General features: G+C 44.8%; 1 protein-coding gene across 1 annotated transcript; it reads left to right on the top strand.

The window, feature by feature from the left end:
- Positions 1-220: 220 nt before the first annotated feature.
- Positions 221-16,899, top strand: LOC135401576 (AT-rich interactive domain-containing protein 2-like). The gene is made up of 16 exons (XM_064634051.1): positions 221-883; positions 987-1,080; positions 1,493-1,590; positions 4,081-4,451; positions 4,713-4,835; positions 4,889-4,971; positions 6,633-6,709; positions 6,765-6,846; positions 7,161-7,451; positions 7,528-7,841; positions 8,438-8,580; positions 8,637-10,107; positions 10,587-10,725; positions 14,892-15,077; positions 15,142-15,233; positions 16,453-16,899. Exons 1-16 carry the CDS (start codon positions 795-797, stop codon positions 16,559-16,561), a joined length of 3,762 nt encoding a protein of 1,253 aa, XP_064490121.1. The 5' UTR covers positions 221-794; the 3' UTR covers positions 16,562-16,899.
- The last annotated feature ends 2,838 nt before the right edge of the window (positions 16,900-19,737 follow it).

Raw genomic sequence — 19,737 nt, 5'->3', positions numbered from 1 at the left:
ATTAACCTGCGCACTGCGTGAAAAGAAGCAAAGCAATTCACGTACAGTCGTACGGTGAACTGTAGTTCACGCTTCCTGTCATCAGCCAGTCGTCGTTTATTTATCATGTTTCCAAGTCAGAACAAAGATATTTTAATAACACAGTTATTTGTATTGTACTCACATGTAGCCGGCATTATTATTAAGAACGCGGTTCGTTTCAATTAAGAAACGTGAATAAAGGCTGCATCACGTTTTCATACCGCGGAACCTCGGACCGGGCGTGTCGTCTGCGTGAATATTACGCAGATTCCGACGCTCTGCCTATTAAATATTGTCTGTAAGTTATGCCACCTGACCACCAAAAATAACAGATCTCGACGAAACATTCAATTTCCCCTGTAAAAAGAATGAAAGTCAGAAACGCTACATGTATTCATGCATGTATTCCAGTTGTCCCATCTACACGGCAGCCATGTTGAGGCCAACGAAACAATAGTCAATAGGGGGAGAGCCTCATAATGACATAGATGGCATTTTAAAAGCGTTTCTTCGCATTGTGACTTTTTAAACTGTAGTGTATCTACCCGATGGTGATGATGAGATATCAATACGTAACTCGTGAATGTGCTGTGCGAATGGTGATGGATGCAAGCAGTGGATTTTCGCCCTGAAAAGGCCTGTGTAAATACTCGCCCGGACCACTTGGCAGTTGGCGCGCCTTCGACGAGGCTTAGGAGTGATCTGGGCCAGCGTTCGGACAATGTGCGTCAGGTGAAGTCGTTCGCGTATTGCTCATCTCCGACGGTGAAGCAATGGAGAAATTACACAAGGAACCAGGTGGATACACCAAGGATTCCTCGTCCTTCACCGTCGAGCTGCAAAGGTTCCACGATACCCGAGGGTAGGTATTCGCCATTGTGGAAAATTTCCCTTTTCTCTTGGTCCGCTCGGATGATAAAAACTTGAACCTGGTGAACACAACGTGGAATGGGTTGTGCCCGCAGGACCCCCTTTCGGCACGCACCACGGATAAACGGACGTGAAGTGGATCTGTTCGCTCTGTACAACTCCGTGACGAGCCTCGGCGGCTGGCAGAAGGTAAGCTTAACCCCCGTGGTTTGAATTTACCTCCAAAAATTCGTGGTCACCGCGGTCGGACTTGTACCTTTCTTCATCGATCCTTACTTTACGAGACTTTTCTTTCCCGAACAACTTCTCCAAAATACCCACTTTGCCCTCCTCGAACGGTATTCCTGCTCGGGGATCCCAAACTTCGGAGACCGTCTTCGTTTGCGGGGAGGGTCGTACTAAACACCTGGTTCGGCCGGGTCGTACCGTTCGGCGTTCGCTCGCTGCGGCCCGGCATTTGGAACCGCGTGTTTGCGGCGGGTGGCTTTCGTAATTAATATTACTCAAAACAAAGAAGATGGAATGACTAAGCCTAACATGGATGGCATATGCGTAGCAGAACGGAGGTGTCGCTGACACGAACTTTTTTCCCCCCCCCTAGGTGAACGATCACTTCAAGTGGGATTATGTGTTGGAAAAACTCAAGTTTCCGAAAGCTTGCGCCAATGGCTCGCTGGCCCTCCGGCAAATCTACGTCAGGTGAGAACATTGGATCTGGCCCTGACACGGATGAAATTGCATGCAATCAATTCGACATCGTTCTCAGCGTATACAACGTTATGGTGCTGCATAAAAGTACATGAACCAACACTTCATGTGTGTTTGACACAGTATTTACGCAAACATTCTCGAAAAAATGTCACAAAAATACTTTGGGTAAAAATACATTTCGTTGTACTATAAAACATTCAGCATTATTTCTCTGTAGATTTTTTTAGATAATAGATTGATGTGCCCACACATTAACTCTGTCTGCATGAGATCAGTCTATGAAATCGAAACACGTGAATGAAAGAAAGACATTTTTTTCTGTAGCTTTGAGAAGAAGACGTCACTATAAATGTAATTTTTTGCACACGCAGCACAGTTAATGTTCACATCTTCCATGGAATCATGACAACGTATTACTTGGTCAGCATGTGCATGGCTTTGTATGTCCCAAGCACGTGAATTATTTACAAAGCAGGTGAAAAACCCGTGGTCAGCAAACGTATAGAAAGTTCACTTTGTCCCCAAGCTCAGGCATAATTCTTTTATATTTAGTAGAGGATGTCCTTCTCATGGTGAGCGATTGCACCCAGGCAGTGCTATCAGCTATGAATACACTCCTAGGGCTGCAATTTTAGGAGGTCTCTGTAGATTGCTTTTTCAATCCGAGCTTGCTTTTGTTAAGTAATGGTACAACATAAATTGTGAATCGGGGGTTCTTTTAAAAAATATCCCAGTTACAGATGGGTTTAAAAGTTACAATTGCAGGTCCTCCATGGAAAGAATACGCAGGTACTTCCAGAGAAGTACTTTTGCAGTTACTTTGCTCCACCTTCTCCAGAAGTTAACCAAATGAAAAATTTCTAGTCACCTGGTATATCAAATAGTGCATTTATTTGCGTCAAATCATCTAAATAATCTAATATCTGTAATGAATTATGACTATTTGCGACACGAATCATGACACATGAAATAAAATTGACAAATAAAAGTAAACGTTAATAACTGACTTTTGGGGCTGCTGCAGTGACCTTCTGAAGGGATGCGTGTTACTTCTGGGTACACGAAACTAGATTTTTGTTGCAAGAAACATTTCAATGCAGCTGTACTAGGAGGGATGGGCTCGTTGATCGTTGGTGTTGAGAACTGTACGCATTCTCGATTTACCAGCTCCATATCGGGCCCAAGAAAAAACTCGATCGTGGCTAAATAACAGTGGCATAACGCGTGCCTGCCTGAATGTTGTTGTCACGGTGGATCCCAAGTGCGTAGTAGTCTTGCCGTTCACGATGCCACATTTTATACCACCCATGTAACGGGGGCCTTATGACGACGTGCAAACAGCTTTTTTTTCTTTCACCGCACAATACCTCTTGGGGAAGAAAATTGGTGTTCCCAGCAGCAGATAAGAAACGTCTTCCTAAGACAGTCATTCGTGGTCGTGCGTTATTTTAAACCTTAATTTTGTACAGGATGGCTCACGTTGTTTTTTCTATATCCTCCGAATGGTGTTTCGACAAGCTGCTATGAATGGACGAATTTTCACTCGGAGGGTGTCATCCACCAACATGAATTTTGCTGATGGATGTAACTATGGTACGAAGGTTTAAAAGGTTCCTTATTGAAAAAATTCACAAAAAGTGAAACGGGTCTGTTGGCCCAGGACACACATTAATCCCTCACTCCTCCTTGCTGTTCACATCTGTACATCGCTATAGGACAGTTGCTAAGGGCAGCGCTAACGCATAATTAAAAAAAAAATAAAACAGGAACTCTGCCCTGGCGTGTAAGATCAAACGAACCTGGAACGACCTCACCCACGTTTTTCATTTTTGGGGCTTACATTTTTCGCTCTTTGTGTGCGATTTTACCTCTTTTAGGCCCAGTTTCACCAACACCAGTTAACAATTTAACGGAGATCAACGGTTCCTTAACTTGGATTTAACACTTCACTACTAAAGGGATTTATTGTCACTGAAACATTCACGGCATCACCGATTAATGTTTGTAAAAAAAGAATTGAGCGTTTACTCCAAGTTTTTAGCAACCCTTGAACTCTGTTCGCATTAACCAGAGTCAGTTAATGTATCTATGAGGTATTCATTCAGTGTAAGACCATGTGGTTTGAGCACTGGGATATAGCTGTAAAAAAATACTGGTGGTATGAAACATAATTTCGAGAAGTAGTTGTTGGTGTCTCGAAGGAGGCAAGCTCTTCCTTGGCTCGAGCAACCTATCGCAACCTTGATTGTAATCCGTGTATTTTGCCAAGTTTGCTTTATTAACGTGCCGTTTTTTGTTGACAACTCCGAGCTAGAAAAATGCCCTCTCAACGTTCATCCTTTTGCCACGGTTGACTACAGGATAACCCGAAGGCTCCCATTACAGCGGAACTAAATTGTACCGTTTTATGTTTCTGCGCCAAGACCTTGCTTTTTGAAGGAGTCTTCAGACTAGTATAGGTAGAAGGAATGTGCGCAGGTACCTGAGCTCCTTCGAGAAGCTCCACTACCTGGGAGAAGACCCAGACGAAGATGTGGACCCCACGGCGGAGGCGCGGTCGCGGAAGCCCAACGCCTCTCTCCTCTGTCAGGTTCCTCTCTCTTACAACAAGGCGCAGCATGAGCTGACAGAGGCCCAGCGTGCGAGCGCCAATATGGCCCCTCTGGCTCCGCCCCCATCGGAATACAGCAAGTTGTGCCTCTCCCTGCTCAGCTCTTTACCCAATGAGGAGAGTTTGGCACTCAACGTCTGCACTCTACTGTCCAATGAGGGGAGACACGTCCTACGATTGGATCACTGCACGCGTCTTGTGGACCTCCTCCTTGCACAAGCTGGGGTCTTCTCTTTAGGTACGCTTTTCTCTTTCACCGCTACAATTTCTCAGGCAAAGCTTGTTTTTTTTTTTTGCAAAATCGAGTGTACCGGTAAAACGGTACGTTGCGAGTGAAAATGCAAAACTCTGTCCCCAGGTGGCTACGTACTGTGAGCAAAAATTTTAAGCGAAACTTAGTTTCGATGAATTTAAACTTACCCAAGTAGCCCATTCTTTATTTTGCCAGGGAATAGGGTCCCTTCTCGCTAGGTGTCCTTGAACGGTGTGTCTTTTGCAGAGGATGCCACATTACGACCCATGTATTTAGAATGCTGGCAGGGCGTGGAAGGCCGCAGAATGGAGAGGTTTTGGGAAGACAACTTAGACTCTGAAACCATCACTCTCTTTGGCCTTGGCACAGGTAATGTCTGATCATCCATGTATCACTTGATTCATTTCTACTCGTCATTCCAGACCACAATGATGATGACGATGAGCTGTTTAACTTAAATTATCAAGTTGGGACAAGAAGCATAGAAGGCCAAAGAATATTACGGGTGAGAAGAACTCATTGTAATGGCTTGTGATTTAATGGTTTTCTCAGACAAGAAAATGGTAATAGTTACAAGGAAATGTACAAGTACATGCGCACGCTCATACATGATTATGACGTCTCCTTGTGTCATGGAGCAGTTCATGCACTAGTGTAATGAAATGTTGGACGTCTTTCTTTTAGAGCTGCCATTTGAGATGGTTCGCAAGACTGCTAGTGGTCTTGACAGTCACTTATTATATAGCACTCTTGGAAGTGGAATAATCTTGCTCGGAATCTCTTGCCCATCACACACTATGGGATATTTATTAATGCTGTTGACCATAGAGGCCATTACAGGAGTGTTAGAAAGAGAGCATAATGAATACATCAGTTTACAAAATAAACGTACACACGAAATAGACACTCGGATATACGTATTTCCAGCATAGATCAAGAAGTTACCCGCCAAAAAGAACTTGTTACGAGTTAAGTTACTGCATAAAAGATGTAACTAAGTTAATAACGAAGTTCATCGGCCTGAAATGTAATTCGCAGTTATGGAGTTACTTTTAAAAAAAGAACGAGTTACTTCCAAGTTACTTCGGACACAAAATAGCACTACACAGGTGCAGAGCGCGAGCAGTTGAGCTAGACCTTGAGTTGCCTGCGGAGGAGCGCAATGCGCTTAGATCGTTTTCGTTTTACGTCCAACAATTTGAATGCTTTGCATCTTACTCCCTGTGGGTGCACTATGGTTCAGCTTCATTTCAATGGCAGCGGTTCTTACTTCCTGAATAGAATACTGTCATTGATTGAATATCACGTTTTATGGCATAAAATGCCACGAAAGAACCAGAGAGAGAGCAAGAAAATATGTGGATGTGAGTGAAAAGCGAATTAAAAGTAACTTGGAACTTAGCTTACGTTACTTTGGCAAAGTTACCCGAAAAAGAAACGAGTTCCTCTGAAAGTTACCACGACGCAAAAGTACAGAGTTAAGTTACAAGTTACCAAAAAAAGGAACTTACAGTAACGAGTTACCTTGAACTCTGATTTCCAGTGCACGACTATCATCTACGTAAACCAAATAAGAAAAAAAGAAAAAACACTACTTAAACATGGAAGAGACCTGCTCTAGAAATATCTCCAAATTTTCAGAACACACAATAATTATCATTTAGTAAATTCCATGGTTGGCACATGTAAGGGAAGTATATTTTTCTGTACAACATTTACATGGTTGATAGCCTAGTACGTGATTAATCTAAGCCAGAAAATGTTACATACTCACAAGAATCAGATTGCTATTTATTATACGCCAAAACACATAAAATTTATGCAGCTGGACCCTTTTATCAAAATGGAGCAGGCCAGCTTTTATGTGTAGAGGTTTAGGTGAAGACATTCTATAGTGAAAGCTGAAAATGAAAGGCTTTTCTTTGAAGCTTTTCGATAAGTGTTTGTCCAGATTTAGTGTAGGGATAGCATATTCTTGATGTTTCATCCAATATGGATCTTGCAACATAATAATCGCAAGTTTAAGTCACCTAGTTTGTCCTTCCTAATACATAAGCGAAATGGCAATATTTTTGAGTAGCTGATTCCACTGGGAATACCTTTTACCTTGACTGTCGCAACTCGAGAGACTGAAGGCAAATGTGGCTTATTGTATGGCTCTTTCAGATTGCATTAGTTTTTCACAATCTTTCGTTTGAAGAGCGCAACATTCCGCTGCTGGCTTCGAACCCCTCGTTTGTCAGGTACTGTGTTGTCCGTTGAAGAATATGAGCTAACCTGCGGCTGACTACCTCTCAGGTTTGTCATGATGTGTGCGCTGAGCCGTTGGTCTTCTCTGCGGCAAGTTGCGTTGGACACTATAGGGAACCTTGCTGCTAAGGTGAGTGTTCTATGCACATCCTGGTTTTGAAAAAAAAAAAAAAAAGTTTTCACCCTAATCCAAGAACCACGTGGGGGGAGTCCTTTCCCAGAACAAGAATTGAGACAGTTGTTATTTTCCCCGTTCGCTGTTGGATTGAAAGGTCATATCCTGCACACTCGAAGCGGAAGGAATCGTCTGGCTGAATTTAGCTCGGGCATAATTGGATAGTGTCGACGGCTCAAGTTGTGCCGAGATACATGTTGATAACTGATTAGTCCGTAGACTGTGTGCTTTGATCTACGTGGCAAAGCATCTTGCGCTATTCTCTTCAGCTGGTGCTCGACCCGGTGGAGACGGAGTGGTCGGGACCCCTGATCCGCATCGCGCGGGAAGGGATCCTCTCCAGAGATCGTTACCTGGTGGTGCGTTGCCTGGACATTGTGGGGCAGCTGAGCAGGGGTGAGCGCAACGAGGAACCCCTTCTCGCTCAGATGGACACCCCCCTGTACGGCCGCATCTTTGAACTGCTCACCGTGCACGACCTCATGTTGTTGGTCTACGCCCTCGAGGCCCTCTACCTGCTCAGCGATCTTGGACCCACCGCTTGTGAGCACATGCTACAAGTAAGCCACTTTCTTTTTTTTTTGTCGACGCCCACAAACGGACGGAGGACAAGAAAGGCGCGACGAATGTTTGTAGGTGCACCAGTCCGTGGGCATCCTGGTGAGTCTGCTGACGCTGGACCCACTTGCTTACGGGCCAACTGCCCAGAAGGGGATGCGACTGATTGAGGTGGCAGACCCGGCTGTGCTGCGACCCGCGGTACCCCAGGAGCCCCCCCAGCTCGACCCCGAAGCAGAGAGCTTTGCCTGTACTTGGGTGCGGGCCATGTACGAGCCTGCCCAGGGTTGTTCGGTGGGAAGGAACGATGTTTACGCGGAGTACGTCACCTTCTGCAGCCGTGCGGGCCGCAAGAACATGGTTCCGGCGAGCGTCTTTGCAAACTGTGTCAAGTGAGTACTCTCAAGCGGTACCACGAAGAAGACCGAGAGACACGGCGTGGAAGACTGACACACGTGAGTTCTCGGACACGGCAATAATTTATTGGTTCATCTCAACTTAAAAAAAGCTGAAAATCTTCTAAAAGTATAGCTAGTAACGCGTCTCTTATCCCTCTCTCACGCCCCTTCGAAGATTTTTACCTTTTAAGTTGAGAAGAACCAATATATTATACGTATAAAAAAGCTGAAAATCTTCGAAAAGTAGCTAGTAATGCGTCTTTTATCCCTCTCACACCACTTGGAAGATTTTTACCTATTAAATTGAGATGAACCAATAAATTATACTTATAAAAAAGCTGAAAATCTTCGAAAAGTAGCTAGTAACGAGTCTTCTATCCCTCTCACACCCCTTCGAAGATTTTTAGCTTTTTTAAGTCGAGATGAACCAATAAATTGTTGCCGTGTCCGAGAACCTAGAGTGTGTCGAGTCTTCTGTGTCTGTGCCTCTCTGTCTTCTTCGTGGATCCGTACCAGCTTAGCCTGCACCCTTTCCCTTGTTTCGTTGCGAGCGGTGGTTGGAAACGTGGCGTTGATTGGCTCTCACTTAGGACCGTCTACAGCCAGACAGGCATTCGCCGGGTGGATGGACCCAACGGCACGGTGTCCTTACACCACGAGGGGTTGCGTAAACGTTTGGCACCCCTCCCGGTTCCCATCCAAGTGACCAGCTGTCTGACCATTTCCACCCAGGGTAAGTGTGGGTAAAAAAAGGTTGCTGTCTCGAGTGCAACTTTCTCTCTTCAACAGCAACGCCAACCCGATCACCGATGGCCCCCGCGGCAGCCAACCATAGCCCCATACTCAAGGCCCAGCTCTCTGCCCCCCTGCGTGCCCTCACCCCTCCTTCCACCCCTACGGGGCGTCCCTCCCCGCCTTCTTCCCCTTCCCCTCAGGGCTCTAGCAACCTTATCAAGAGTCTGCTGGCCAACAAGGTGTCGCGCAATCTCCAGCGGCAGCAGCAGCTGCAGCACAACGCCGCGGAGCCGGATGCCGCGACACCCGTCTTGGCCAGCGTTGCCAAGCCCCTAGAGACTGCGAACGTGCAAAACTGCGGAGCGCAGCCCAACAGGCCCAAGGCGGTTCAGCCCGCGAACAACATCGCGAGCGGCAAGGCCGCCGCCGTCGTCGTCGGGACTCGCCCCAACGGGATCCAGCGGGACCTCATGGTCGAAGGAAAACCCGAGACGGCGGCGGGCGAGCGGCTGCACAACCACGTCGGAGAAAACGGCGGGACAACAGACGTCGAACAGGGGGTCAACGCCGAAGACAAAGGAAAAGTGGTCTACAAGAGCTCTCCCCTCCTCAACGGGCTGCTCGATAAGGGCAAGTCCCCGCTCCAAAACGGTAAGACACTAGATGAGGACAGCGACCCTGTGACGAACGGATCCTCCGTCCGAGTGGTCGCCTCCTCGGACCTCTCACCCATCTCAGACATAGTGGGGTCGGTGGAGAGCGCTTCCAAGGCAATTTCACGTTCAAACGCGGAAGCAGTGTCTTGTCGGGAGAATGCGGCCAAGAGGACGGCCCAAGTTGAGGAAGTGAGCGCCAAGCGTCCCCGGCTCGGCTCCATCGAGGAGGCCGGAGTGCCGCAGCCGAATCTGGTCAAGTTGTTGAGCACTGACACTGCTTGTGTAAAAATTTCAAACGTACCTTCTGTGATTGTGTCTTCGCCGCCACGAACGTCGTCCCAAGTGTCACCCAGTAGAACTGTTGTTGTTCAGGCAAGTGTTCCATCGTCACTCTCATCCGCGGAAGCAACGCCGCCGCCTCCTCCTTTGTCAACGATTCCATCGCACAGCGTAATCTCAACCGCGCAGGGAACCATTGTGGTGTCTGCGCCGACCATTGTGCCCGTGTCGAGTGTGATCCTCACCCATCGCGCCCCCGTCTCCGTCTCCTCCTCCGCGGCAACGACGGAGGCTCCCCCTACAGCCGCGGCGCTAGAAAACTCTCCGCTAGTGTTCACTGCGCCGACGTCGTCTACAGCAGCGCCAGCCGCGGCAACGATAGTGACTACCGGAGTGGTAACTGTTTGTGCATCTACGCCTTCCACAACGGCGGTAGTGGGAGGTCTGACGACGGTCGCCACGTGCAAGGCCCCCGTTGTAGCCCCCGCAGACCCCACTGCGACGACCGCGTCGAAGGGACACCACCACCACCATCACCACCATAAGCCGGCGAAGTTGATGTACCACTGCGAATGGAAAGGATGTGAAAGGTAGGTGGATGACGTTGATACCAGCTCTTCATCTTTAGGCCAAAACTACAGAGGAAAGTTTGTGTGGCTCCTGACGTTATCTCGTTAATAGTTTCCTATCTTTGCTACGGTTAAGACTCTAACTTGAACGTCCTCCGCATCGTGCGCGAAATAAAAGTGGAAATTGTATAATTGAAATCAATTGAATGAGTCGCTGTAATTTGCACTGAGGTATCTTCGGTGTGCATCCTGTGTGCACATCGATCGCAAAGCAGTGCTACAACATACATCCTGGGCATCAGCATCGTTGGTGCTGGGCTGTGTCCTGGTTTCAGCACCTGGTTATATCTGCCCGGACATGCATATACACGTACAACCCATATCAAGACGTTCCTCCAACGTCCATGGGACGTCCAATTATGACTCTCATTGTGAAGGCTTGCAGTAGATTTAGCTGTTTACGATTTTGAGCCTCTCATTATGGACAAAAATGTTTGCAGAACGTTCACGACGCCGTCTGCAGTCTTGTTCCACGCGTGCAAGGTCCATGTTCCAAAGTCCGAAGGAGATTTCCTCTGCCAGTGGGAGGGCTGTGATGACATGAAACGTCGTAGACTTTCACTCTTCACACATCTGCAGGTGAGTGCTTGACTCACTTTGAGAAATAAAATCTGACATCTTAGGTCGGTTGATAATGGGGATTCTCATCTTCCACGGTGCGTTGTCAGGGGCGAACACTTCCGTGTTTCATGCTGCTTGCGTTGGTGACGTGGTCAAAACAGAGTTCTTCTGGTATCCTAAATTATCGAAGTATGTGTTTGGCAGCATTACATGTTTGCACTTAACCATGGTTCAGCGAAACTGTCAACTTTGGACATCTGTTTCAGGTATCCGCCCACTCGGTACGTTGTTGATACTGCTTATAGACATTGTTCCACGTGTCCCGAAAAAAACATATTTTTTTTGTGGATCAGAGAAGGGCAAAGCACAGGCAGCAACCTTAGAATCACCCCTACCTCACCAGTTGTGTGCTCATAGGGACAGCGCATGCAGATGCAGCTTATCACTGTGTAGCATCGGGCAATCTTTCGAATTCACTGCAGGGTCTCTTTATGTGGCCGAGCATAACATGACGTGGCTTGCACATGCTTATATAGTTGTTCTGGAAACTGTTTACCTTCTCTTGTGCAACAATTTATTGAGCTTGAAACACACCTGGTAGGATGTCGGCTGCAAGGTGGATGAGGTGGATATTTGAAAGCTTTGGCGGAAGACAAGAAACAAGCTCTGAAGTGTTTCTAAGAAACGCTTCAGAGCTTGTTTCTTGTCTTTCGTCCCCCGCAAAAAAAAAAGCGGTCAGCAGTCTTGACATTTACAGGGATTGGAACCATTACTTTATTCGGTCCTGGTTTAACCAGTTGGTCTGCAGTAATTTTGATACATGAAAGCGAGCCTACCCTCACTGTACACGGTTGTAAGAGAAAAGTGAAACTGTTTCAGGTAGAAAACCTTTCATGAAAACAGGTGAAAACATGAGACAAGTAATAAACACATTTACTATTTAGCTTATATTGTACTGTACCGTACTCTCGTGGTCGTCTGCTGAAAACGAAAAGCGAAGTGCTAGAAGCCTTTTGGCAGCACCCTCTCAGGGCTCTCTTGCTCAAGCAAAAAACTGGCACTACAGTCACAAACCTGTACTCGCATCTGGCATCGTACAAAAAATAAGCATGCACACACGAAAAGGCCATTCTGTAGTACAGTTATTTCACCTCTGAACTGATTCCCGAACAGGCAATCGTATCAAATTTTTCTGTTCAGGACAAGCAAAAAAAAATTGGGTTTGGTTCGGGTTTGACAGAAAATAACTTTTTCTTCCGGTATTGGTTCGGGTGCAGTTCCAGTTCTGACCCCTGGTGGTGTATGTGTTTAGCATGATTAATTTCCAGCATCACCACAGAAAGTCTTTTTAGTGAATGACAGTTGTCTTAGACGTAATGCCTCGCAAAGCGGACACACCGCAGCAACCCAAATTGAAGTACCAAATTGAAGTAATTAGTTAAGTTAGGTACTGATGTAAGCTTGATTATGTTACTTAGAAAGAGGTAACATCTCCTTGAGCTTGAAGAACACACAAAAAAGTTACCTCTTTTTGCAGTACACCATTTCTTTTTGTTTTTTAAATTCTTTATATGTTTGCTGTGCCAGGTTGAATGTCCTTCTCACAAACTCATATTATTTTGCTCAGTAGAATCCACTGCTTGTTATGTAGAGTTCGTTATACCAAATCCAGCTGCGGGGCATGTCGCTTTGAAAACTGATACTTTTTCTGGAGGTCTCTCTATGACGCTTTCCGCTGTTAGCATCTTCAAAGTCATGAGAGTCCTTCAGTTTTTTTTTCTTCAGTCTTTGCTTCAACTGTGACTCCCACCTTACATTTTAATGTGCGAGGACTGTCTTCCACTACATATGTGTGGTCTGCAGACTGCAACAGCTGTGATTATGGCCCTGCTGTACCAATGGTATCGTGTTGAATGTCTGGTTTAGTGGAAGGGAGCATTCTTGGTTGTGCGACAAAGATTTAACGAGATATGCTTTTGTAAACAAGCTTCGAGATGTTATCCTCGCGATTATGCAGTATACAGTATACAGTGAACGTGCAGGGAGGTCACGAAGCAATACAGAAATGACAATGTACACTATATAGATCTGTTTAATCCAATTTTAGGTCGACATAAGCGGTGAATAACAAAATGCCCTTTTATTTTTTCATACATGCTGATCTTTAAATTTTTGTTTTGCTTTCTATGCGTTGAGTGTATTACAAAGTGCAACACTCTCATTAATTTCATTCCCTTCTAATCTGTTCCTACCTTGAAGAAACTGTGACTCCACTTCCATGTCACAAACTCTCTACCATTGCCAATTTCCAGAATGTGAAATCTTCCAAACTGTGTCATGTTCTTTAATATCCTCCTTTAATATCCTTTAATATTCTCCTCCAGCAGCTAAGGTGACGACGGATAGTTCCTAGGGATAGTTCCTACGGCAGCATTAATGCGATCAACAGTAGATGTACCAACACTGGAATTCTTGCCAAAGAAACGTGCTCCCATGAGATTTTTTTTTTCTTACAGCACATATTTAGACGTGTCCCTATTAATTCAAAAAAGGATCACTGGTCTCTATTTCATGTTACATATATGATACATACTCTTTCCACCCCTATAAATCAGGGCCTAAATTCTCCAACTGTATCATATTCCTCACAACGTCATACGACTCTCCGCAAAGATACAGCCATCTGTTGCACCATTTGTGAAGCCAATAATTCCAAGAAGACCAGGAGTTGGTACGTGAGACAGAAGAATTGACATTGGACTTGAAAAACCACTTTTTTTCTTCTGTATTTGTATGTCTAAAGGTTATGTAATTTTCTGTCTTGTTTTACGTGTCTCTTGGAGTATACGAAACTTCAATTTTGTTTTTTACGTCGCTCTTTCCGTTATCTGTCACTTTTCGGCATGTATCGTAGGTGATACTTTATGCAGTTATGGGAGCGATTCTTTGGTGGAGTCCCCTAGTGTTTCTACGTTTTGTGGAGTATTTTTTATGCAGAGTAGCAGTGAATGCAAACTGGAATGTTTGCCCCACTATGGCTGCACCTTTTTCTCTTTTTCTTTACTTGCGTATTTTCAGTTTTCTTTCTTTTTTGACTGAGTATTGCTGTTCTTGTACTACTTCCTTCTACCTCAACAGTTGTGGGCAGGTCGACAAATGGGAGATTTTAGTACATATGTTGGTTTTTGCCTGTTCCTGGGACTCAAGCTTGCACTTTTACTTCACCAAAGCGAGAAAATTTCTGTCAAAATTTTCACTTAGAATGGTTTTAATTGTAAACTGTAATGTTTCTGCCTACTTAGATGTATAAACTATGCACCATTTTTGAAACTTCTCCTACTCATTGTGGGCATCCATTTTTATCCTTCACTTAGCATCTATGATACAGTTTGGTTGACACTCGCCTGAAAACCTCTCAGGTTTTGCTAAAATTAGTGTTTCTTCCAGTGGTACTAATACATTGAGAAATTCTTTTTTTGTGACATAAAGAAAAGTTGTGAAATGTAGGGTTAATTACTGTTTGTCGATGCTGTGGATTAGATCTATACCACTTAATATGAGGAGTTATATACTACAGTGAATGCCTTTAAAAAATTTGATGTGACACATATGCTTCTACTTTTTGGGAGGTGCTGTGGAAATGGAACTTTATGGGCACTGCGTCCAGCTTTATTCTATATCAGGTTCTGCACCTATTTCTTGAGTATGTCAAGGCAGCTGTGGAGGAACCTGTATTGATCGACCACTTTTATCTTAAACAAATAACGCATAATTATTATTATGAGGGTCTTTGCAACAAGCTCAAAACAAAAGGTCCCACTCACACCACCTCTCACGCACCTGGGGCTAGCAACGCATGCAGTATAGTGCTCTACTGCTGCTTAACGCTACCTGTGTAGTGTAACATATTATATTACTACTACTATATATTACTAATACTATACTATATTTCCCGCCACTTGAGCCTCAGAAGTGCAACAAAAATTTCAGGATCGTCAAATGAATGTACACCAATTTATTCCTCGATAACGAATGACTGCGAATTTAGGCCCTGTAATTTTGCGGTTGTTACAGCCGTAATTTCAACAAGCTGGTGCTTTTTAAAATTGGTGGTGCCTTTTAAAATGACCTTGCCTCGTAGAAAGAGCATGCGCGAAATTACTGTGCATTTGTGAAACACCCAGGACCGGCACTGTAGCGAACAAGTACTCCAGATCCAAGCAGTCCGACGGCAGCAGATATCTCAGTTTGGCAAGGCGTCCCTTCCGCCTCCAGCGCAACCGCCACCTCACCCTGGCTACGCCCCTGATGCTGCCTACCTGGCCATTCGGAGGCATGCCCTAGCCTACTACAATCACAGGGACGCGGCGGTAAGGCCATCCGAGGCGCGCGAAAGGCTCTCGATTCATCTGCTTCTGATCTGCTTTTTTTTAGGACGAAAAAGAATCTGCATTGGCAAAAAGCATTCGTCTCACCTCAGCCCTCGTCTTAAGGAATCTCGCAACACACTCTGCACTTGCTAGACGGTGAGTTGGATTCTGACCATCGTGTTGTTAACCCTTAGGGCCCAATAGGCATTGTCTGTGAGGTGAACAACAGTAAAATTGGTTGCAAATTACAATTTTCCTTTCTCCCTCTCCTTCATTTTGTGTGCACTAGGTCGCCTGTGCCCATAATTTAATTTTTTAAATATCTTCCCGTCAAACTTTAACGATTTTTTGTAGGAAAGTGACCATCGCCCAAGTTTGAGGAAATACCACTTTCACGGTAGTTGCATTCATAGGTGGGGAAGTTACTTTTATTTTGTAGTGCACTACCGTTACTCAATACTTTTTCAAAAAGTAACGCGTTACGTTATTCGTTACTGTTGCGATAGTAGGTAACGCGTTACTAATGCCGTTACTTCTGATAAGTAATGCTGTTACTTTTGCATTACTTCGCTAGTTGTCCTTATAATATGTACCATTTTTGGTTGAGTCACACAAGTACGTTCCGCAGATCAATACACGCAATGTTGTGCACAAACAAGGGTCACACATGAACAAAACTTGCATGTATGATTTATTGCAACGCAGAAGTAGTTGACGCTCAAAATTTTCATCTGTGTGGCTGAGCAGACTCCTAATGACACGTGCGTGCTGCTTGTCAAGGTTGATAGAGACGGTGACCTTTTACCTCACACAGTATAAATCCAAACAGCGAATCCCATGGTACTTTGTTACTTGTTCAGACGGTAGAGGATATTTTTCTGTTGCTTTTACCCCATTCGTCCGAAAAATACCAAAGGGAGTGAAAAATAGAGGTGGTAAACAAAGGTGACATCTCAACCAGGGTAGGTCAATAGACCTTTTGCGTTCTTCGCGGGTGCCGATGTGACCTTCTTGTCATTGTTGAAGATGAATAGAAAAAATCGGAGGTTTTCCCGGAGCCTACAGGCACGGTCCTCGCTCAAGCTTTCAAGTTTAGACGATGAAGCAATGTTCCCAAACACGCAGTAACGCATAGAGCCATTATGCGTTAGTTAGTAAAAATGTAATGACGTTACGTTACTCATTACTTTTCTCCCAAATGTAACGTGTTACCATATTTCACTACTCGAATGTAACGCGTTACTCCCCACCTATGGTTGCATTTAATGGTTCGGGAAGTGGAGCTGAGTTTGATTTTTGCTTTGCAGCATCCTGTTGAATCCCAATGAACTTGAATACATATTTTTGGCAGTACATCAAGTTTTTCTTTCGATAGCCGGCTACGGCGGTACGAACAGCAACTCTCTGCAGTGGCAATGTCTCCGCTGGAGTCTTCACGGACTATTGCACAGTGCTTACGCGAGATGTCACGTGCACCCAACTGAGAAAGAGAGAGACAAGTGTGTTGTGCGTCGTCATCCTGTACAGACTCATTCATCGTGTCCATCCCAGGGCATCATATCAAGATTTCTTGCACATCCTGCCATCGTTGCTCCCAGCAGAAAAGAAATATTTCTATGTACAAAGACATCCAAGGGGTTGCCTTTTTTTATTTAAAGAAACGTATTTATCTCGTCATCATGCTTGACAGTTTTCCCCTGGGGCCACGAGTTAATTAGCTACGGATTAATAAACTTTGAGGCTTAATACCGTGTGAATTTATGTGAAAATTTTGCCCATGTTTGCGAGGCAGCCCAGAAATAAATATTTTGGTCACGAGGCCGTTGGACTTGGCTCCAAGAGTTACCCAAACAATTCTCAAACCTTTGTTAATCTCATTTGTGACAATCCATCAAAAGCAACTTGCATTTATAGATTTTGTGCTATAAAAATTCTTAAATCGACTAATAAACCGCAGAGCAGAACCAATAGGACTTGGATAGTTGATCAGCAGATCTTGGAAGGTTCACCGTCAATCCACTCATGTGGGCAATGCTTACTCAGTGGCTGTTCATCGCTTGTGCCTATTTGTTTCTGTTTATCACAAAGGCATTAATTTTTGTTGCCTTGGAAGCATTTCTCCCTCCCCCAGTATAAATACTGTAGTATAGCTGAGATGGTCTCAGGTTCGCAGCTCTGTAAAGTAGGTTTCCACTGTATCTGCAATGCACGTGTGACGTAAATATTTTGTTTTGGGGGCATCACACTCGGACAAACGGTTTTGTTTCCTGGGGAATCACAACCACCTTATTTCAGTTATTGCTATATATATTTCTGTATATATATGGTGATGAAGAAATTTATATACAACAGGAAAAATTGGTTTAATAAAATATTTCGGCCACTCGCAGTTTTGCTGGCTGCAAAAGTCTCGAGTTGATTCCGTTTTTCGTGTGTGCACTCGAGAAATCTTGCACAGCGCAGGTAAGTGGGACTTGTTGCGTGCCGGAAATTCCTCAGTTTCTCTCCACATTTCATATTGTTTATTGTCACTAGACAAGCATGCAAGTGGTTTTCTTCCTCTTCATCTGTGCTGCGTGTTGAATGCCTTTATATTGCATGTTGAATCCTCAAATTTTACAACTGGATTGACATGAGAGCCTAGGTGATAGTGGAAATGTTATGCAGAGCATCTGCACACTTTTCTACAAAACAGATTTTGTGAGAAGTATTTTACTTTTGATAGGTTTTCCCGCTCGCTTTAATCCAAGCAACAATATTTATAATGCAGTCTCTCAAACTGAAATTTGCATTTAAATTTGTAGCATTCTTATTATGGGGGGACCACAAATTCGATGACTTACGATCTGCAAAATTCTACGCAAGTATTTGACAACTGCTTGTCATTGACATTTCATGACTGTTTCTGAGACACGGGTAACAACTCAACGTTGTGCGATTACAGGTACTTCAAACAGTCAGGCGATGATTTGCTGCTCCTGCTTGTCATTATGATGTTTCACGACAGCTTTGCGTTTTCTTCCACATGGATAGCTGCGGTTATATTCGCGGGAAATGCGGTGCTTTAACATCTTTACTCCATGCAGACGTCTCTTACAAATTTCAACCTTTTCCGTTTCGTGCGGGCCACTACGCTACATTCACGAACGATGTCCTCCCACAACGTATTATTTGTACATCTTTTCCGGCCTCCTTCACTACCAGAAATAATATTTCTTTGTAAGCCGCACGTATCCTTTGAAGTGAAACCCCACTGCAGCCACGGAGCCACAACAATGAGACAGCAAACAGGTTGGGCAGGTTCTCCCCCGCGGCTGGCCTTGTGGGAGTCCAAGATTGGCTGACGACGCAAAACGTCATTCGGGGATGAGTCTTCCCCACTTGCAGTAGCCGAGTGACGTTTGCTGAATCATGAGACGAAGGGGAGAGTTGAGCTGATTTCGCTCTTTGATCCGCTTTTTAAATAGTTAAAGCGCTTCAGCTACAGAAAGTCTTCCACATATTTGGGCACAGTGAAACCCCTTCTTTCACTCTGTGTAGTTTAGTGCCCCTTTAAAATCGCTAAAATCCCCCCAGTGTCAGGGGGCTCAAAAGGATGACACAACACTGACTGACGAACAGAGTGTTGACCTTTTGATCGAGTTGGGGGATTTTGGCTATTTTAAGATGTGAACTACCTTACCGCCCCTATTTATAACCCTTTTCAGTAATGCAGTAATGACGACTTTTGCAGACGACGCCATTGCGCTTTTGTCGAGGACAATAATAAAGGAACGCTCCAACGGTCGTTTACTTGGATTTGATTGATTGCACTTAGTGTTTGTGCAGTTGAAATTTCTTTTTCGCCTCAAGCTACTAAAGAACACGGTGCTAGGTAGCCTTTCCATAGGTGTTACACCCAGGGGCGGATCTAGGATTTTTCCGAGGGGGGTGGGGGTCCGCTATGGACAGGTGCCAGGTGCATGCTGGGATTGGTCCATTGAACCCTATGTTCAAGACTGGAATTGAGGGGGGGTTCGGACCCCTGGACCCTCCCACCCCCTAGATCCGCGCCTGGTTACACCCTCCATAGCCATCGAATTGCGTGAGTGACCCCCTGACAACGCTCTGCCCTAAAAGCACTCTTCGTAGGACAGCCAGCAATGTCATTAAAATAAAGCGAACACGTTTGCAGAAGGTGTTTGCTTCATGCAAATAGTCTACGGCAATGCTATAGTGTTTGCAGTGCACGTCACATTATTTTGGTTCAACACTGCTTGCTACAAAAGTGCTACCAAAGTGTTGCCAAAATGTTCTGGCTACAGGGCTTGCCAATGTTGCTTATGCAAGAAGCACACTGACACACTGGCTGAGAAACATTTTAATCATCACAACTCCAAATACTGTACTAATGAAATTTTTCTATACACTGTGTGCCAAATAGTTTGGCACGTGGACGGATCATGACAACCCGGAAAGTGAAACTACACCACATAACTCATTGGTCGTGAGGAAAACGAATGAATATATTTTCATGTGTCAACAGATATATTTCGTAGATGAAACATTGACAAGATGTTTGCAGGACAGCTGTTGGATGAACTCACTTTATGTACATGGTGGTCTTGTGATTAGTAAACTTTGCTGGTTTGAGTCCTGTGTTCTTGTCGTCCCTCTGTGT

Source organism: Ornithodoros turicata, chromosome 7, assembly GCF_037126465.1.
Source record: "Ornithodoros turicata isolate Travis chromosome 7, ASM3712646v1, whole genome shotgun sequence".
In the NCBI taxonomy this organism is placed as follows: Eukaryota; Metazoa; Arthropoda; class Arachnida; order Ixodida; family Argasidae; genus Ornithodoros; species Ornithodoros turicata.
This window is presented reverse-complemented; position numbering and strand designations above follow the sequence as displayed.